General features: G+C 35.9%; 1 protein-coding gene across 1 annotated transcript in view; it reads left to right on the top strand.

Moving 5' to 3' along the window:
- PCNA (Proliferating cell nuclear antigen) overlaps nucleotides 1–21886 on the top strand; it is a 36477-nt gene extending 14591 nt beyond the window's left edge. Inside the window, exons 2-7 of the mRNA XM_089089701.1 lie at nucleotides 216–355; nucleotides 5686–5792; nucleotides 7442–7607; nucleotides 9708–9852; nucleotides 12218–12357; nucleotides 21656–21886. Of these exons, the coding sequence (XP_088945827.1) occupies nucleotides 242–355; nucleotides 5686–5792; nucleotides 7442–7607; nucleotides 9708–9852; nucleotides 12218–12357; nucleotides 21656–21766 (783 nt within the window). The 5' untranslated portion in view covers nucleotides 216–241 and the 3' untranslated portion in view covers nucleotides 21767–21886. The remainder of the gene's footprint in view (nucleotides 1–215; nucleotides 356–5685; nucleotides 5793–7441; nucleotides 7608–9707; nucleotides 9853–12217; nucleotides 12358–21655) is intronic.
- The last annotated feature ends 507 nt before the right edge of the window (nucleotides 21887–22393 follow it).

Below are 22393 nucleotides of genomic sequence, written 5' to 3'. Positions count from 1 at the left end.
AAGTGACCATGATGTTTCAAAAGAGCTTAAAATAAGGAACCTAAAGGTACTACTTTTATTTTACTAGCTTGTTTCTTTACAGAGAGTAGAATCATAAACTCATGCTATATCAAGGAAATAGACAAATTCAAGTTATTTGGGAGTTGCTGCTGTTTCAAACTCCTGTTCCAATATATTTATGCTTTTGTCCTACTAATTCTTCATTCTTTTTCTAGTCAAGAAGACATAGTGCAAACAAAAAATGTTTGAAGCAAGACTTACACAAGGTGCTCTATTGAAAAAAATTCTTGATGCAATTAAAGATTTAGTTAATGAAGCAGTGTGGGATTGCTCAGACTCCGGCATTTCTTTGCAGGTAAGGCTACCCTTATTTGTTATTTATTTATTACTTCAAAAATTTGTATTACAGGAACGTCTCCATACAATATTACTAATCAATGCGTGAGAGAAAATGAACACTAAAGAGAGGTAAAACAACATAATAATTAAGCAAAGTAAAATAAAAAATATAACAGGACAAACAAAAATAACAAAGACAATTTATATGACAAGATACCAACAGAATGTGAATCACAAGACAAGAAAATATGGAGAGGACATTTATTAAAACAATATACATGAATGAATGAATATTTATTTCCAATCATACAGTTAAACAACAAAACGCAATGGAGTATTATGAAAATAAAAGAAAGAAAAAGAAAAAACTATGAACACATAACAAAGATCAAAACAAAAACAAAAGAGTTATTTTCTAGGGGCAGTTAATGAGTATTAGGAGCAAAATATTTTCTTCAATTGTAACTTTGTAGCCCCCCCCCCCATGCGGGGGGGGGGTGTATTTTTTCAAAGTCAACACCTATCTAGATGTTTTATGCCAATTTTTTGAGAAAAAATTATTGTGCCATTTTCAAGAAAAAAATTATTTATATACATATATACAAGTATTGCTTGTTTAATTAGATACATGAATTCACAATGTAAAATACGTAAATCTATTCAAATCCTGCTGAGCATCAGTTGCGTGAGTTATTAGATCATTTAGGCTTGCTTCTGCTATTGTTATTGCTGTGTTTGTCTGCTAGCATTGCAATTCTTGCCTCGGATAGAAAAAATCTTAAAGCGTCAACAAGATGGATAATCACAGTCCTGAAACATCCCTGTGGGACTTAACAGTTTACTTTGGATTCAGCACTTTGTTTTATAACCATCCTTCCTCTGAATAATGATTTAAACCACAGAAGACAATTACCCTTACTGCACAGAACACTAAGTTTACTTGACAGCAATTAAAAATCTATGATGTCAAAAGTCTTTTAGACATATTGGCCTCCAATTAGTCATTTTGCTAATTTCTACTCTTTGGTCGGGATATGGCTCTTTCCTCCTTCAGAGCACCTGGAAACTGGCCTTTTTCTGTGATTAATAACAAATAAAATGTACTGCAATTAGTAAAATGCAATAGCTTTAAAAGCCCAAAGATTCATCCTGGTAGAGCTACTTCTAATTGGCCTAACAGTTTTTTTAAATTTCTGATAGCGAGCATGGTTGATTTACATTGTGTGTGCAAATCCTCTTTAACCAATAAAGGTTTGTTCATAACTAGAACAGTAGTTTGAGCATAATTAGAATAGTAGATTTTTTAATAGCACAACATTCACCTGCAATATGCTTTGCTTAAGCCACTTGTTTCTACTCATAATATCATCAATCTTTCAATTTCTTCTTTGACATTTCAATGTATCATAAATAATTTTCCAAGTAGATTTCATGTTACTCATTTTTTTTCTTAATTTCTTGAAATAGTAATTGTGCATAGAAGCTCTTGTTGAGAGTATACCTTATTCCTTGGGCACCCAAGCTTCTTGGGGTGAATGGACATTCAAGAACTTATCAAAAGTAACTGAAACTTTCTCCTTTTTATTTTGAAATCACCTATTCTTAAAATTTTCTCATATTTTAATGTTTAGACTCTCTTAATTTCATTTCTTCACGACTTCTTAGATCGTCTTTTTCCAAAGATTTAATTGAGCAAATGAGAGGGAAAAGATCTAATCTTGACATCATAACATCACTGAAGCATTTAGAAATGAAGCTTCCACCCACGAAAATGTTATCATTTAAAGTTGCTAAATAATCACTTATTCTAGTCAGAACGCCAACTCTTGGAAAATGACTAAATGCAAAAGGTCCACTAAATATCAGATATTTGAATTCATTTAAATTTATGGTAGAAACAACATTAACAATCAACAAAGGATTTTATGCTTAAAAACATAATTATAAAAGAAAGGAGAAGAAAAAGAGATACAGATATAAGACAGAAACCTATCATGATAATGCCAAATAATAATATGCAGACTATGTGGAGTGTTCTCATATTTATGACAGACGAAAATTTACCCTTGATAGGACAAAACGCACTTACTTCCACATTTCTTACAACTTGGGTTTGGGGATATCATGCCATTTGCGGGTCAGATATTAGAAGCAAAAAATCACTTATTTTCGTGATTTCCTGGTCGCAAAATGTAGCCAATACAAGGGCAACATTTTTAGGTTGGGTAGAAACTCTCGAGCTAAATTGGTAATTTCTGCTAATGTCAGTATCAGTCACTGTGGTAAGATCTATCTTTACTTAGAGGGTATTTGACATAGTAGTTTACAGTTCTAAACTAGTGTTTTGTTTAGGCTTTGCACTAGTGTTTGATCCCCTCCTCCTCCTTGGAGCATACGCTTAGGGATAAAGATAGCAGAGAAGTGTGGCTTTTTGCTAAATTAGAAAGTTGCTGTGTTATGTGCCCTTTATATCCCTATGACATAGACATAGACATAGGTTTATTAAGATCGAACAGCGTAGCCATGGCTAATTTATGTCGTCTTTACAACAATATGAGAAGAAAAAAAAAAAATACAAAGAACACTATAAAAACACTAACACGTGAATTCAAATAACACTAAGTCTTGTTGTATGCTTCAACGAAAAAGGGGACAAACGTGTTTTTGTAGCGGTTGGTCCTGCAGACAGGGGGTTGTAGCTTCGACTGGGATCTGGTTCTTTGGTTAACAGGAGCATCAGGTGGGAGGATCAGTCTGTGATGGGGCGAAGAAAGCAGTGACTTGCCGAGAGACATGATCAGTGATAATCGTCTGTCGCTGAGAGATTCAAGGTTCAGTTCTTGCAAGAGTTTGTTGTAGTCGTCACTTCTGTTACCAACGATTATGTTAACAGCTCGTTTCTGCAAAGATTCAAGGTCATCGCAAAGGTAGTGGATGCTCTGGACAAAAGGTCCCCAGACAGCGACGGCATATTCGAGTAGAGGTCTCACATACGTAATATAGGCATTTTTTAGGCTTTGAGTGTCGCAGCCAAACCTGCGCATCAGGACTAGGGTCTGAAGTGATGCATTGCCAGCCTTAATAACCTTCTCCACGTGTTCGGTGAATGTGCAGTCCATCGATAATGTGACTCCGAGGATTTTTGCAGATGGAACAATAGGGAAAGGGACTTGCGGGAATTCCAGATCACGTTTTAAGGGGCAAAACCTGAGGATCGTTGATTTATCTGCATTCAGTGTCAACTTGTAACGTTCACAGTCCTCAGAGAAGGATGCCAGAAGGGTCTCGCTGAACTGACGTTCGATTACACCTTCTCTCACGAGGTATTTGAGGACAAATGATAAATCGTTGACGAATTTGAGTCGCTCTTCGAAATTCTGAAGGAGGAAGTTGATGAGGGAGATAAATATGAAACCAGCAAGTCTTGAACCCTGAGGGGCTCCACAGGTAAGTTTAGACCAGTATGAGATCAAGTCACCTTCAAACAATGGAAATACACACTGCGTTCTGTCCTGAAGGAAGCTCATCACTAATGCAAGAGACCGCTTCTGTGCGCCCATTGCTCGCATATTTTTTGCTGCCGTAAGATGACAAATCAGGTCAAATGCCTTCCTGAAATTGGCGAGAGCTAGGTCGATGAAGGTACTGCCCTTGTCAAGCCACTTAAAGATAATGTCAACTAGGCGCACGAGGTATATCGAGGTATTGCAACCTTTGAGGCCGCCATACTGGTAACGGTCTATGTTTTCCCGCGTTTGCTTGAGCAATTCACGCAGGATGAATGACTCGGTGACTTTTGCAAAGGTAGATGTGATTGATATCGGTCGTAACTCGTTGTAAGATTTGGGTGTTTTAGTCTTCGGTATAACACGCACAAATGCGCGTTTCCAGCACGACGGGAAAGTTGACTGGGCGAAACATTCGCTGATGATGTGTCCAAGTGGCTTGGCGAGGAAAAGAGAGAACTCTCGTATTAACCTTATAGGTAGCTCTTCAGGAAAAGAGCTACTGGATGGACACAACTTGTTCAGCTCATTGAAAACTTGATACTCAACTATTTCGATTTCACCTTCGTCAGGGCATATTGACAGTAGATTCTCTATTTCAGTGTTAGTTGGGGCAGGAAAGGATGTACAAATGTCAGTAAAGTAATTGTTGACGTCATTTGCACTCACGAGTGACCCATCATCGTTCAGAATACGGATACTGGATGATACTGTTTTTCCAGCAATCTGCCTCACTAGACGGTGCCATTTACGGGGATCCTTTTACATTTCAGGGTCCAAAAGGGATTTTCCGAAGGACTTTCTTGCCTCGCGACAAAGGCTAACGATTTTGTTTCTTAATAATCGTAACGACGTTGCGTCACCACTTGACTGCCTTACAGTGGTTTTTTTGCGAATCAGCTGTTTTATTTTTGGAGTGATCCAGGGCTTGTCAGATTCGCTCACGACAAATTGCTTTTCCGGGAAAACTTCTAAGTATTTCTCATAGAGTAGGGACTGAAATATTTCTGCTTTCCTGTTGACATCGCTTTCGTTGTATACTTCGCTGAAGCAGTGAGTACCGACCCACATTCCGTACGTATTAATAGCAGACTTCGTGATAGGTCTCCGGAGTACTTTTATTTTCTTAAGCTTCCTGATTTCACTTTTTGCCTTCATCAGCAGAGTGTGATGGTCCGATTTGCCCAATGGCCCGTTCGAAGACACGTCTTTGTAATATGGAGCAAGGTTTGTAAGAATAAGGTCAAGGGTAATCCCGGTCACATGGGTGGGTATCTTGACCACTTGTGACATACCCAGGGTATTAGCAAGCCATTGTTTCTTTGTTTGGTTGAAGTCACCGCAAGGCGGTGCCCATTATTTGAGTCTAACTCTAAGCCAATTTGTGGTTGTTTTTTTTTTTTTTTTGCAGTTAGAGCCTATTCTCATAAAAAAAAATCGAGCATTACAGTTAGGAGAGGAGAGGATACACACAGGCACGCGTATGTGGTTTTTCTGTATGGAGGGCAATCATATAAGAAAATGTATTGGTAATTTGAATAAGAAGCGCCCAGCAATTTGAGAAAATTTGAATTTCTATGGGCCCAGGCATCAAGCCTGAGAGAACCTTTGATATGAGAAAAAAAACAATGTCATCTAGAATGACAAACCAAAATCCCAAATTTAATTATAAAAACTTAACACAAATACTAGACTTGTTGTTTATTTTTAGGCTACTGGAATATCAGGGATGTTAATAGTTTTTTATTCCTATTTAAATCCTGTTCAAGTGCTGAAGTATCTGTTTTTTTTTTGTAATCTTTTCGTTTATTGCTTTGATCTAAAAGAGTTTCAATTTCAGGCTATGGATAATTCACATGTAAGTCTTGTATCGTTAAACCTGAAAGCAGAAGGATTTGACAAATACAGATGTGATAGAAATCTATCTCTTGGAATGAACTTGACAAGGTAAATAGTGATGAAAATTGAGTCACCCACAGCTATAAGTTTAGTTCTTTTTCTTAGATTAACATACAGATGTATCACTTATTTACTTTTCAATGTATTTATATACTACCTTTCAGGTGCAGTCTAACCATAGACATCATTGCATTTTATTTTATTTTTTACTGGCTTGTTCAAACCTACATCTGAATGGCTCATTTCGCTTTTGTAATTTAGAAACCTTGTGTGTCGTAATTCTATGGATGTTAATCTAAAATTTAACCAATCAAGCCTTCAAAGCAGGCAAGTATGCAGGGAGGGGATTGGTGGTCCATGCCCCCACCTCCTGAAATGTAGATATTTGATAGGATTTTCTTATATTATTTGTACAATTTTCATGCTTAGGGGCCTTCATGCTTCGTAGTTGCACCCTTCCTCCCAAATGAATGTCTGAATTGTTTCCTGTATTCAAGAGATTGCTTCCTAATTCAGTGGGAATATAAGAATTGAATTAGGGGGGGGACTTGATTACTTTTTTTTTACCAATCCATTTTTATAAATGCAAGGGAAAACAGCACACAGGCCAGGAAGAGAGACCTTCCCCACTTCTTGGGATCCACCACTGTCATCACCACTTCCATTTTCAAAAAAAAATCTGCTAGCCTGATTTTGTCAGAAGCAATGAAAACAATTCATTGGGCAAATGCCTAAAATGCTAAATCGTTACTGAACTTGATAGCTCTAAAAAAAAGGGACTGTATAGTAAAAGCAAGGTGATTTTACCCAAATTCGCAGATAACCTTTGATTTTTATATTTGCAAAATAATTTTTGTGCAATGAACCTCTTGCTACTGGAAACATTGGCCCAATTCTCCTGCAATAAGTTACCACGTACGGTCGTTATAGTGGGTTTTGTTAGAATAGAAAAGGCGAAATTTGGTAATACCTTCTATTTAGAATGTCCTTCTGAAAAATACAGGAAGGATTTGATGAAAGGAGTCTTGGATCAATAAAAGTGCTCACATCAAAAATTGAGTATACAGTAACCCTATTTAAATGGCAGGAGAATAAAAAAACTCAATTATAGAATTTTGTCGTCAAGAGAAGCTAAAAATGAAATTTAATTCGCAAGAATTTCTTCTCTCTTTAGTGCAGCATAAAATTGGGGTTTTGAATTTCAACTATGTTGAAAATTTAGTTTTATATTTACACTTAAATTTACTAGTTTGGAATCGAATTCAGTCAAATGATTAGAATCAAGCAGTCGACTTTGTCAGTTTTTGGCTCAGTAGTTTTGGTAACAATGAGATTAACAAAACAGAATGTCAAAGGAAATGATATGTGTCAGTAAAAACAAAACTTTGAAAATATGTTTTCACCTTCTATTATGCAATGAACAGATGAAAGACAATAATAAAACTGAAGATTTTAAAAAGTAGATAAGCAATTGCTGCTAAATGATCATCTTAAAAAAAAATTTGAAATGGTGCCAAAAAATACTTTTGGCAGTAATATGATAGCGTCACTGGTTATCAATCAGCAATGTTAATCGTGAAATTAATACTTTCATTGACAATAGGGCATAAAATTTGAATTTGAAATTAGAGTCTCTGTGTACTATCAATAGACTAATAAAGAAACACCGTGTTGTCTTCTTGTTTTTTTATTTTTAGTATGTCCAAAATCCTCAAGTGCTCATCAAGCGATGATATAATCACAATGAAAGCTCAAGATAGTGCTGATACAGTAACATTCACCTTTGAAGCTCCTTCACAAGACAAAGTCTCTGACTACGAAATGAAACTAATGAATTTGGATCAGGAACATCTTGGTATACCTGTAAGTTTTCCTTTTTTTTATCTTTTTGGTAAATATTGAGCAGTTCTCATAAATGATCTACAAAAGTGAACATACTACTTTTTAGGCTCTTTTCGAATATAATAATCGTTTCTGTTGCAAATTCAATTCTAACATAACCTAACTAAATCTTTCTAATCTTACCTAAATATATAGCCTATATTATACATTTCCCATTCGTTTATTGATTCTTGATTTTGTTACCGTCGATTCAATTTACGGGTAAACCAGTCCTAACAAGAGTGACACTAACAGAGGTATATACGCCGTATCGAAAATAAGAGAAAAGGGTATCATCTGTGAGGTATTATCGTAAAGGGCTTAAAATTGAATTTGCGGCCAATACGATTATTATGTTCCGAAAGAGCCTAAAAAAGGGATTTTATGTGAACATGGAACTTACAACAGGGTTGAATCAATAGTAAAATTTGATAAATGATTATATAACGCCAATGATGCCCTGGGATGAAAGTGGTATATTCACTTTATTTGTTGGTCATTATGTGAACCGCTCTATATGCACCTTTCTTTTTCATTTATTCTTATATTGATTGAATATTTACTTAGCTTGTTTGTATTCCTATTGTTTATAGAAATGGTATGTTTTTCATCGAATACTGTATCGGTACGCTGGATAAGCAAACTAAACTTACAAAACATAGAAGAAGTTGTCTTAAAGTGTATTAACTAGCGGATTCACGGTTTTTGAACAGTTCTTAGCCAAACGGAACAAATATATAAAACAAATAGCTGCAGAAGTTTGAAAAGTAAGATTTGGATTCGGCCCATTTGGTTTAGTGTTTGACGGGCAAAAATCTTTTTGTTATTATTTTGTTTCAATTTTTATTCCTAGGGAATACCTCTGTGGTTAAAAATCTAAAGTCAGTAAAGTCCTTTTGGATTAAAAATCTAAAGTCAGTAAAGTCCTTTGGGACTATGACGTAAAAAGTAGTAGATCAGATTGGTCTCTAAAAAGTTCATTTTGAATCAATTTTCAGATGTGTTAATCCAACACATTTGTCAGGTTGAATATCAGATGAATGTGTTTGTCAGGTTGACATTCATGCTTCATCGTTATAAACTGAGCTGGTAGGATTTATTGTTCCAGTTTGTATCAAAGGTTTTCTTTTTTCTCAAATAAATTTTAAGTTTCTCTTTCTCTCCTTGAAAATTAGTTCACTTAGAAAATGGGAATTTTTACACAAAAAAAATGTCCTCCGAGCCATGAAGGTCATCTAGTATCATATCGCCTCTCTCGAATTATTGCAATTGCATCAGCAATTTTATTTTCCTGTCATAGAAAGCATAAAGGGAGAACTCTAGTGCAGTTTTGCTATTTCTGAAAGAGTCCTATACGAATCAAAACAGATAATTGCTATTCATTTTTACCAATATCACAATTTAGAATTTATGTAAATACTAAAAACGAAAATAATATCTTATACCAGCTTTAATTTAACTTTGGCTTTAAGTGCATTGTCCTTAACAATCATCATTCCTTTTTTCTTCTCGTTCAATTTTTTGTTCTGTTTAGCAGTGACTTCAAATCTAGGAGGGGGGCACAATGTCTTTTTTATATTTTCTTTGTAAAACGACTATTTACCCTCCCCTTGATGTAGAAAATACATTTCCTCTTCTCCCCCTAGAATTTTGTGAATAATTGACGTCATTGCAGTTTAGGTCCAACTTCAGCTCACGAAAGCCGAGAAACTCTCGGGGGGATTTAATTTTTTTCATATTTAGAAAGTTGATTTAATCCTTTTCTAATGTATTTAGGGGCTGTTATGGAAAGGGGAACATATTGCTTGTAGCTAACCGCCTTTGAAGATCATCATCCATGCCACTACTACTATGACTTCATGACCGTGTTATGTAGCTTGAGGACAAAACACCTGCAAAACTTTTGGCTGTTTGAAGTTTTGTTGTAATTGGGCACAATTTTTATTTATATTTGTAAAAGTCATTTTCCCTGAATTTTCTTATCAAATCCAACTTTCTATGGGAGTTTAGTGTACATCTAATTTAAATGCTTGAAACTGCTTAATTTAAAGGCAGCTCTAATATTCATTTTCTCGTGTCCAGGAAACTGACTACGCCTGTATAGTTAAAATGCCAGCTGGTGAATTCGCAAGAATTGTTCGTGATCTGAGTCAGTTTGGCGAATCAGTAGTTATTTGCTGCACAAAAGAAGGTGTAAAATTCTCTGCCTCTGGTGATATTGGAACTGGTAAGCTGTTCTCCTTTTTTTTTATTCAGTTAGCAAAAAACAAACGGGCAAATAACTCCTTTTTTTCAATTGAGATGGTGAAAGTACATACTGAGAAGAATACAAGTAGATACTGTGTGTTTCTAACTCGCTTTCTGACTTAACCTTTTAGGTTGGAAAAACAATTTCGTATGTGAATTCAAAATATTTTGCACATATTGATTTTGTAGATTTACTAAAGAAGAGGTAAATTCCTTTTGTTGTTTGTTCATTTTTATGCCGAAACCGTATAATTGTTTTTGATTTTTTGTATGGAGGGGGGGGGCGAATTTATCAAATCGGAAAATAACAGGCGCGTAGATACGAAATTGCTGAGAATCGTCGTGGACAAATCGGAAAATATTCAGATTTAGGTGGGCTGGGCTTAAACCCAACGTTTAGTTAATTTCAGGATTTAATTGCAAATACGCAGTGCTATATAATGTGTTTATTTATTTATTTATTTGAAAGATTGGCCTACAAAACAGAAAGACGGAGCACAAAGTATAGCAAATAAAACGCACAACTCACATCGCCAGTAATATGGTAAACTGGAGCAAAACATTGACTTACCTGTACTTGTAAATATCTTTGAGTACAGTGCAATTGTTAACAGATGCTTGTTTTTCTACAGAGATAATGAAATCTACAATGCCCTTTATAAGGTAAGAATCAGGGGTCCATGGGGGTGGGGACATAATCGATATTTTGTCCTCCGGCAAAAAACAGTAAAGCAGTTTTTGTTGTTTGTTTCCTCATTTTTGTGCCGAAACCGTATAAATGTTTTTTTTAGCGGAGGGCGGGGGGGGGTAATGTATCAGACCGGGAAATAACAGGCGTTTATATTCAGAATTGTTGAAAATAGCCGAGGATAAACCGTGAAAATAATCAGATTTGGTGGGCCGGTTTTAAACCCAACGTTTAGTTAATTTCGCTATTTAATTGCAAGTATACAACGCCATCTTATAAATTTATTTATTTGAAAGATTGACATACAAAACAGAAAGCAAAGCATAAATAAAAGCAAATAAACCAGATAGCGTACATTGTTAGTAAGATGGTAAACCATTTCAAAATATTGATTCGTCCATACTTGTAAATATCTTCCAGGACAATGCAACTGTCAACATATACTTTTTTTCCTACAGAGATAATGAAATCAGCAATACTCCTTATATACCAAGTTGAAAAGATTCAAAAGGAGATGATTGGCAGTTGTAGGATTTTTTCTATTCGAAACAACGGATATCTAGGCAAGGTCAGCTTTACGTTCGGTGTGAGCCAGCAATAGATTTGGATTATTGGCTCTCTGCGGAGAATGTAATAGGGATATGGATTTAAGCAATGTTGTCAGTAGGTATTATCCTGCTATTTCCGAGGCCTTCGCTTGATTTTGAAAAATACGACTTAGCACTTTTTGGCAATAAATTCAGAATGAAGTTTTTCAGACATTAGTTGTAGTGAGGCGAGGACTTGACTAAAGACGACGTTTCAGCTGTTGAGCAGTTAATAATGCTGACAGGCCGAGACCATGAAGTATGAAGAAGTAGAAGATGATTGACTCAGCATCATTAACTCTATTATTGAAAAGCGCCTTGGTTGGTGGCTTTATTATCCTTAGTAATAATGCCAAGTGTGGATTTGCATGGCTGGAGCCAGTTTTCTCTATCACTTGGGTCAGATAAAAAAATTCATTTTATGAAAACATAATATGTTTTATCCTTGTACTCGTACCTACATCTACTTCTCCTCCTTCGCCATACAGGAAAACCCACGGTCTAAATATGCACTTTTTAATTTTACCTCCCTTTCTCCGTTGAAGACCCGTTCGTCGTTTACTTATGTCTGAAGGATTTTTAGCTTGGTCAAAAGTAACTAGATAAGTTGAAATTTCAGCAACTGCAAATAAGTATTATTCATTCACTCACGTTAGGTCGCACCTCTTATAAATTCAATACTCCCAAGAGTGAATGTATTTCTTGTTAATAATGATTAAATATAATTTGATTCATTGTCTCATATTTCTAAATAAGTGAACGTTTTGCCTTTAAGTATTCTACCAAAATATCCCTGCAATATTTTCAAATAGGAAGCGGTAGATGAATACAGCGCTTACAGAATTTTGAGTTTAGAGAAGCTTTGAGATATCTTGTTCTTATGTTCTATCTTTTTCTTTTATGATTGAGTTTCAAATTTACAATATATTTCTTAGGTTTTTATTCCTACAGTATATTCTGTTTTATATCTGAAAAAGAAAGAAGAAAAATAAAGCTTTATACCTTTGCACATTAAAATATTGCTCTATTCAGGTATTTAAATTGAAGCGGTCATTTCTTCCCTTCTTTAGGTAACATTAAGCTGGCTCAAAACAAAAACGTTGACAAGGAAGAAGAAGCAGTTATCATCGAAATGAACGAACCAGTGACTCTGACTTTTGCTTGTCGCTACTTAAATTCATTCACTAAAGCAACTCCTCTCTCAAGTCAGGTATGTTTATATTGAATTGAATTTATGTATGACCTGTTGTAAATACAATGACAAACGGAGTATAATATAGAAATAAAAGAGAAGATGGAAAATCACAAATGAAACGAAACCAAAATTCAAAACATAACACCACGGATGTCCGTTGATTTGTTTATTATCAACTTCAATGCATAAGCTGATGCAGCGTTAGGGTCTATAATACCATATCTCCTAGTGGTCAAAGAATTACTTTCCAAGGTTTGTAGTATATTCGCCAGAGTTGTTTTGTTTCCGTTGCCGAGAAGGTACGCACAAAAGGGGCAAGGTACAGAAAACTTGGAAGTGCAGATGCGCTTTATACAGTTTAGTTAGTATCTGGCGATTAAACCGAAGTTTATTAGATGCTTTCCTGCCGTAGGCACTGGACACCCGGCGCTGTAAATGATGGGGAAGGAGCTTTCTAGTTGCTTTAAGAGTCACCGATTGGGATGCCTAAATATTCCATTTCCGGTTTAGGAGCAACCGATACTCCATCAGATCACCTCTAAATCTTTCGGAAACTAGACCCTAGCTGAATAACAAGACGTTGGACTTTTGTGCGTTAAACTTGTGATTTACCTTTGAATATTCTCGACTCAAAATAGAAAAAAATTCTCAAACGCCAGTATCGCATGGCTGTGTTTAAAGACATCGTCCGTATACGCAATAAGAGACCATATATACTTTCTACTCACAAGAGGGAACTGTGCGTCCAGGATGAAGCTATTGAGAATCTCTGTAATCATTCCGTCACGCAATTTGATTATGACGATTAGGCGAGTATACATTTCATACGAAGTACGAATAACTCAAGTACTGACTCCGTGTTTGTAAGTTTCAATGGGAATATGCGCGTGAATTATCGAATCAAAAGCACAACTGATATGGCTCCCTAGAACAAGTAACTCCTGACTTATCAGCATCAACCAAGACTGATGACAGTGCCGTCAGTACCAGAGCGTATCCTATTTCTTTCTGCAACCCAAATTGGTGTGGAGGCATATAAAATTTATCAGGCATTATCAGTTGTTCAAAAACTTTGCAAATGATCGGTATTTGCTTAAGTTGTTTTCTGCTTAGGGAAAGGAGTGAGGTGGCCAGTTAAAAACGAAGAAGGAAATATTCCCGTTGAGAACACCATTCGAAATAGTGGAGCAAGGTGGGAAAAAAGGGATGGGGTTCCAAGTAGGAGGTCTTTTGCACAAACTCTTCAGAGAGGCTTCTTAATTTTACGGATTACATTTTAAGCAGATACTGTAAACTTTGATGTGGCCTCTTTCGAAGGTATCTGTTCAAGTGTGACTTTGAAAGTGTTTTTCTGTAAATGAGTCAGATTTTGAAAACTCAAAAAAGGTTGTTCCCATAATTAAAGGAGGAGGGGGTGTGAGATGACTGGTTGTGATTTTCTCTTTGTTTATGTTAGTTTCTTCCATAGAAGTCTTGGGTTATTACATATCTCATCAGAAAAATTGGAGCAAATAGTAGCTCTATGTTTCTCCAGCTCTTTTGAGAAACAGCGTTTGGTGGATAAGCGGATCTGATATGCAACACCAGTTTTGGGACGATCGCACTCTATTCAGATACCTAACCAAAATTTGGCATTATTATAAGCCTAAAAAAAGGAATTCTGGGACCAGCCCTTCACTTGGGAGCCAACTCGTGCTTAGGTGCGAGGGACGAACTGCTTTTCCGCTTACAATAAGGCGTGCAAAATAAGTGACACATATATATATTTAGCTTGTGACGAATTTTGTCGATTGAAGGTTAAACGGAATTCTAGGCCAACTCAAGTTGTATTTTCATCTTTGCAAGAAGATTATCGATGTAATACTGGTACTGGGATATACCAACCTTATTCCATTCTACTATAGTACACCGTCTAGATTCTTGAGGTAACTGCGCAGGGTTAAATGGAACCACAATACCCAAAGACGATGAGACACAATAAAATCATTAACTCTGGTTACACTTACTGCACTACTGGAAACAAGGGCATGTTCAGGCTTAGACACTGATCCTAAGGGGTGTTTATATGTAAAATCAGCAGACTTAGGTATAAGAGTACTTTGATTTGGAACTAGGCCAAGAAGCAGAGCCGTACGTGGATTATACTTTTTGTCAAGTCACAGTTAGGGTCCCCTAACAAAAGTGAATGGAGGTGCAGGGCTCTAATTCTATTGACATCTGACCTGACTTTACCTGACTTTTTTGCATGCTAGTGCAAAATTTGTTTCAAGACTTTCATCTCTATAGTTTGTCGGCTGGTCGAAATGAAAATTCACAATGACAGTATCACCATTGCTTCTCGTGTTCTAATTTGACACGTTAGTTCTTGCGTCTTAGTCTTAAAAAAAAATTGAAGCTGCACCTTTTGTAGATATAAAATTTATTTTGTTCAGGTAAACAAATTGAAATAGCGTGCATTGCGTTATTGTATTAACAAAAAATTTTGATTCTACGAGGTATACTGAAATGATGAAAGCGTGTATAGTGCTAGGGAATTGTGAATAGAGAAATAATTTCTGTCCCCGTGTTACCGCATGGATATATATTTCAATGTTGTGTCAAGTGGGACGTACATTAATTTGGATTCTCAAGTATCTTATTCTGCTTTTTAACAAAAAGTCGGGACCCTAATGAATCCTACACTACAAGGGAAACTACTTCTTTTGCTGGAAGTAGCTGTCGCACTGAAATCAAAATTAATAATGGTAAAAAAAAATCCATTTTCCGTCGGAGGTGTACTCCTTGTGTTGTATTCTATCAGATCCCTCAAATAGCAAAGGTTTATGTATTCCGTTCTAATTACAACTGCTTTGCTGTGAGTAATGTACAAAAATGGAAAGCTAAAATTGAAATAATAATTTCTGACATTTGAATTGTAGAATTTATAGACCACTTTTAGGACTTGGCAGCATCCTCATTAGTATTGCCACTTTTTCGCACCCCTTAAACAGCTGAAGTGGCGATTTCAGGTGTCGTCCTCGAGCATCCTCATTAGTATTGCCACTTTTTCGCACCCCTTAAACAGCTGAAGTGGCGATTTCAGTTGCCGTCCTCGAGCATCCTCATTAGTATTGCCACTTTTTCGCATCCCTTAAACAGCTGAAGTGGCGATTTAATTGTCGTTCTCGCCCTTGTAATGCCTGAAGCATAAGCAATGCCAAAAAAAAATCTGAAGTATCATTAATGAAAAACGTGTGGTAAATAAAGCCTCATTTCTGTTTCAGAATAAGAGTTAAGAAGAAAAAAATTCAGTGAATTGAGCACAGTTTGAGCTACAATTTGTAATCGACATAGTAGATTTTACCATTTCCAAATATTACCTTTCAGATTAGGTTGTTCTGTAAACCGGTTTATTTCAACATAATATTAAGCAGGGCGTACAAAAATGGAGTTTAACTCCTCTTAGTTGTTAGAGAATATTTTCTTTCGGTTTCTGCACTAATTGCATGAAATTATATCCCCCCAAAAATTATTTTATCTGCCAAACATATGACAAGGGTTGGTCCCCTTGTTGCTTCCTTGACATTTCTTCCAACATTGCGCCAATAACTTGAATCCTGTATTTTCAATTTTTGTTGTCAATGTTTGGAAGCAGGTTTAAAAATGGATCCTACACTGTACAAAAACTTTTTTTGTACTATCAAATGCTATTCTTTGCATTGCGTTTACTCCCTACGTTACCACGTGAATATTTCTTTCAATGGTTTGTCAAGGACATGTAATATAGCGGATTCCACGTTATGGCCTTTATTCTGCTTGTTAGTATTTTAAAGTGATATAACGATGGATTCATCACGTCATCGAAAAACACATTGTTGTTCCAATGGATGTTGTCCATCGGCTCCAATTTTGTTCCCGTGTTACAACCTTGATATTTTTGTATTTTATTTTTTTCAATGTTGTTTCAAGAGGGAAGCATATTAATTTAGATTATTAGTTTATCATTTCACCTTTTCGCATTGAAGAGTATATAACTTTACGCCTTCAGTGCAATGAAACAAATATGTTTTTTTTTTTTTTTTTTTTTTTTTTTTTTTTTTTTTTTTTTTGCTATAAACTTGTGAATGTAAAAGCAGGTTTAATCCGTGTTTACCGCTTTGTTATTTCAAGAGAGGACATTATATATTATGGACTCCTAGTTCATTATTCTGCTTGTTAGTATTAACTTATTTTTTTTTTTACAGACCTGATCAAGATCTTTACTAAGAAAAAGCGTAGCAGTGTGTGTGTGGGGGGGGGGGGGCTGGCTAAAAAAAAGATACGTATTTGCAAGCCAGTGCAGTGCTGAAATGGAAGGCTACCAGTTCTGTGTAACTTAGATAAAGTTCGGAAATAACTTGCTTAACCGTGAGCAGCCTTGAGCTTCCAAAGCTTGTGCGTGCTACTCAACCCCCATTAAATCTAGGTTGCAGAGGTTGAATTAGATGAAACTAGAATTTCATGGGGGTTGTGTTGCTTGTGAGTTAAGTTAAATGAAGTTGAGTTGAACGAGAGTTAAGTTAAATGTGTTGAGTTACATCGGCAGTCTTCTGAAGGCGCCATTATTGGTGATGTAGGGCCGCTTGATTTTCGACCCAGGAAAAACTTTCACTATCTCAATCTTTATAAATAATGACTGTTTACGGGGTAAAGTTTACAAAATTTTGAATTTAAATTATGCCCGAATTTGAAACTGACGGTATGCGTGCAACTGAACCCCTGTATAATTGAACCACCGGGCAACTGAACGCCCTTTAACTATACCTTCGTGTAACTAAACCCCCATGCAACTCAACCCCATTTAACTGAACCACTGAACTCGGTTTTTCAATATTATAAATTATGAGGCAGTATCATTGGGTAAAATACAAGTTAGAATTTTCACATGTTCAACCTTGTTGGAATTGTTTGTTTCTTAAAGTCGTGATATAAACGCCTGTCGAGATCATTCATAAAAAAAGCTTTGCTTTATTTAAAAAAAAAAAAAAAAAAATAAGTATAAAAAGATCCGATGTCAAAAACCATTTAAGGTGATTTATTTTTCTCTTTTTTTTCAGATGAATTAGACCTTTCTCGATGTTAAGTAAAAAACATATGTTGAAAATATTTGACCTTTGTGAATCTAGATAACGAATTTTGATCAGATGTCTCTGAGGAGATTGCACTCCAGTCTTTTTTTCAACATGTCCTGAAAGTTTAAACTTCGTACCCTCCGGTTTTATACCCTCAGCTATTCTCGACACATTGCAGTCACTTCGTCTTGTAAAACTGGATGTACAAAGCACCTCTTGATTTAGTTGAAGATGCTCCTAAACATTTTCCGAACGATGTGACAGCTGATACCATCAGCCATTGTAGAAATTGCTGGTATTTCCTTTTCACAACTAATAAAGAAAAAAAGTTTTTTGATTGTGTTTGGTATTCTTCTTGAAATTTCTCTAAGGTTTGACCTTAATGCTCCATGCTTTTTTTATTTATATGTTGCCCTCTTTTCTTGATAAAAAACACCTTGTATGTTAACAATAGGCAACTTGCATAACTTACAGCCCTTGCACCAGGGGCTAGAGGTTGTGAGCCCTGGAGGCATAGTTATTTAACCTTTGGACTGTTTTGAATAAAATGTTCATCTCAAAACTATTGATCGGATGTATTTGGGGAAAAAATGGTGGGGGTGGAAGCCCTTCGATCACTTTTAACTCTTAAAAAGAGTACTGGAACTTTCGAATCAAATGTGCCCCCCCCCCAAGGTCATAAAAAAATCTTTTCCATAAAAACCTTATGTGTTAACATTGAGTAACTAGCTAAACTTACAACCCTTGCTCTGGGAGCTGCTAGTGGGATTGTTAACCCCAGAGGTATGGTTATTTAACCTTAAACAATTTCTAAAAAAATTTGTTTTTTTTAATTTTGATCGGATGTATTTTAGGGGGAAATGGCGGTTAAGAAGGAGAGGCTGATTGTCATTCTGATTACCTTCGGTTCTTCAAAATTGAACTTGGAATTTCAATTTCCAATCGAATGAGCCTTTTTTTTTTTTTTTTTTTTTTTTTTTTTTTTTTTTTTTTTTTATCACGTTTATTAACCTCGTTTTATTATCCGATTGGTAATTGGAAGCTTTAAGGCTCTTTTTAAAAGTCAAAAGTGATTGGAGGTCAACCAGTCCCCCACCCCGGGAAAACACCTCCGGGAAATACAACCTCGTGGAAAATACCCCCCCCCCCTGGAAAATACCTCCCCGTGAAACATATTCCCCCAAAAAATACTTCTTGTGGTTGGCCAGTATCCAATCACTTTCGACTTATAAAAAAAGACTAGAACTGCCTGGGGATTATAAAACAATTTCTACCTCCATCCTCCTCGTCTCTCCATTAGAGCTAATTCTGTATTTATCCGAAGATTCAATGAGAGCTGAGATGTTTTGGCATTAAAATGCACCCTTTGAGACATCTCCCTCTCTCCCTAGCTACAAAACAATCATACGGACATTTTTTGCGTGGGAGTTTTTTGAAAAGGGGGGGGGGTCTGTAGAATTGTCCATGAGAAGAACATTATTGCACGGAGGGAGGGGGGGAAGACTTACACATAAATTCCTCTTTTCCACTTTCCTTAGCACTTCTCAACTAAACTAAAAAATAACAGAACTCAAATAAAATACTCAAATTTTGAAATCATATTTTCCGCGACGGGGTATTTTCCAGGGGAGGATTTTTCCATGGGATAAAAAAGGGGGGTAAATGCCTAGACAGTGACAGGGAGAAAGAGACCCCCCCCCCCCATTGACAGACATAAAAAAAAGAAATGCATCTGACTTTAAGAGTTTGTGACGTCCGATTTTCTCTGTTTTTGTGACAACAAAACTTTTTATTAATCTTTTTTCAAGCTTTTTATCAAGCTTTTTTATTAATCATCTTGACAGTCATTCATATCATGACTTTAAAAAGCAAACCATTCCAACGAGTTTGAACATGAAAGGATTCTGACTTGTGTTTTACCCAATGTAAGTACAGTAGTTCAGTTGCACGGGAGTTCAGTTGCAATGGAACCAAAACTGACATATCAATGGATTCCACACCTCATCAAAAACACTGTTGTGGTAGCCCATTGAATCAAGTTTGGCTAATATTTCTATTAATGCAGTGTCACGGGGGAAACAGTAGACGACTTTGGATTTTAAGTTGTTGTTTTTTTATGGTGTTATCAATTTATATCTTTAGAAGTGGATTTAATCCCCGGTTTACCACATTTGTGTTTCTTATAGTGTTGTTTTTAAACGTAACAATCAATGCAAATTCTACTGAGGGGATTCAGGGATAATCCTAATGAAAAATAGGTCTTTAGACAACGCGGGGCCCGTAACTAAGATTGGGTGGGGTGGGATGGTCAGATAGAACATTTGTCCCTTTTGGATGACCAAAATATACAAAGTGCAGAGTAGTGAATTCGAGAAAATGTGGCTTTTTTAGTCCAAAAAAGTTTTTTTTGTGTTTCGGTTGTTAGCATTTAAAAATAATATATTGAAGGACTCTACACTTTTGGGAATAACTCTTTGTACTTCTAGTGAAATTCGCTAGTGGAATTCAGTTTAGTCTCTTTGTTAGCAGGGTAATGTGATATTTCATTAATTATTATGCCAGGAGGTACATGAAACCTTGTGACTCCTTCTTTTTTCTTTTTATTTCAAAATGAAATTTTGAAATCTATATCTAGCTCTTTATCTAGAAACGCTTATTATTATTATTATTCTGCTTCTTGATGTTTGAAAATACAAAAAGTTTGATCCTGCGAGGATTTGTGAATAGAGAACTAGATTCAGTCCCCGTGTTGCCACCTTGATATCTATTTCAATATTGTGTCAAATGGGACGTAAATTATTTTAGATTCTAAGTATCTTATTCTGCTTTTAAACATAAAAAGTCGGGGTCCTAATGAATCTACACTACAAGGGAAACTACTTCTTTTGCTGCAAGTAGCTGTCGCACTGAAATCAAGATTAATAATGGTAAAAAAAAAATCCATTTTCCGTAGAAGGTCGGCTCCTTGTCCTGTATTTTATCAGATGCCTCAAATAGCAAAAGCTTATGAATTCCCTTCAAAGCTATGCATTGTAGTTGCAAGTCTATGCACCAAAATTGGCCAAGTCCAATTTCACATACATAGTTGTCGGTTATATAAATAATTTGGCCAAGGTTGTTAAATATGAAAAGTTTAGATTGAATTTTTAATGTTCCTGTAAGAAATAATAACTTTTTTACCGAACTCTGTTTTATAGCAAGTCGACTAACCCACCACCTCCCACTCCCATGCACAGCAAAAAAGGACTAATTTTTGTGAAAGTCTCAATTCGGTCTCCGAGTTCTGAGACAAAGCAGGGTAAACTAACCAGTCTATGCATAAAGCTCCTCACTTGTCAATGAAAACCTCCTTCTGGCTGCAAGCAATCTTTATATTTAATGAGCAGAAGCGCATCCAGGATTTTTTTCGGGGGGGGGGGGGTTACTAATTTTTTTTTTTTTGGGGGGGGGGGTTACATAAAAAAAAACTCATACAAAGTTTGTTTATGTCCATCTTTGTTACGTTTTTACGAGTCAAACAAACATTTAGGAGGGGAGGTCCAAACCTGGTAACCCCCCACCTCCCTCCCCCTGGATACGGCCTTGTTAAAGAGATATAGTCGTTTACTTTTATACAAAAAAAAAGCAAGTTCCCTTATGAACATCCAAAACCGACTGAGTTGTCGCCGGTGCGATTGTAGATGTCTCTGCTGACTGTTCTGTAGCATTATGTTATAGTTTTCAGATTAGATATTAACTGATGAGTGTTACGGACGCTAAAGAATTATATAAAGTAAGGCATTGCTTTCGAGTGTGTTGTTGGAAAAAGACAGGATGCTCAACTTTCAAATTACCGTCTTGGGGTGTCTGAAAATATTTCGAAATTGGCCATTAAAGTTGACAGTGGAACTCATAGTCGTAACTACTGATTACTATGTTTAGTCTTTATGTTATTATATGGAAAGCCTTGTGCTTTCCCTGGGAAAGCCTTTGTGGCAAAAATTGGCGTAGCTCAATAATACGCTGTTATCTTCATTTTCTTTCATGAAAATTGCCAATGTTTGTCTATGCTTTTTAATTCTTGTGCTTCAGTTCATGATTCACGGGTTGACGATTTGATTAGCAAAAGCACATCTTATGTCTTGTTCAGTCTTCAGTCGGTCTAATGAGTGTTTTTCTTATTCTATGCAAATGACAAACTTCGGAACTCTACATTTTCTTCTAATGCCTATTTATTTTTTCAGGTTTCGTTGAGCATGTCACCTGACGTTCCTTTAGTTGTTGAGTACAAGGTTCCTGAACTGGGCTTTGTTCGTTACTACTTGGCGCCTAAGATTGAAGACGAAGAAAGTTAAATGGGAATCATTCCCCATAATACGTGCCTTTATTTTTAAAGAAAATATTAATGGGATGATTCATTGCCAATCTCAATTGATTTTTATACATTCTTTCAGTAAAATCGGCTAATATCATAATTTTGTTTACTATGTATGTATTTACTAGGCATGTTTCTACCGACTGGCTTTGGAGGGGCAACTATACCTGTTGTAGGTAAACCAAATTGATAAAATTGTCTGTTTCCGTTTGCCCTGAATGCTACTACCGACAAGTCGAAGCGTAAAGGCCGCTAAAGGCTGACACACATGTGAGTAGGGGTCAGCAATGTTTCTCTTTTTTAGCAAAAACAGAAAAGGTGAACAGGGGGATTAAAAAACTTTTAGTTAAAAATTAAACATTTAATTAAACATTAAAAAACAGATACAAAAACTGTGGAAAGAAAACAGAATTATCTTCCGTCTTTTTTCTTTCTTTCTTGCCGTAACACAGGCATACCTTATTTTTACTAACAAAAAAAACGTTCGTTGTTATTCCCATTGTTTTTTAGTTTCTATAGATTATTGAGTGTATATGTACTATATATATATATATATATATATATATATGTAAATATAAATATAAAAACAGATCTACAGCAAGGGTAC

The sequence above is a fragment of the Artemia sp. Qi Xiang Cuo genome, chromosome 5 (assembly GCF_049724085.1).
Source record: "Artemia sp. Qi Xiang Cuo chromosome 5, ASM4972408v1, whole genome shotgun sequence".
In the NCBI taxonomy this organism is placed as follows: domain Eukaryota; kingdom Metazoa; phylum Arthropoda; class Branchiopoda; order Anostraca; family Artemiidae; genus Artemia; species Artemia sp. Qi Xiang Cuo.
Note: the sequence above shows the minus strand (reverse complement) of the source record. Positions and strands in the feature narration are given on the sequence as shown.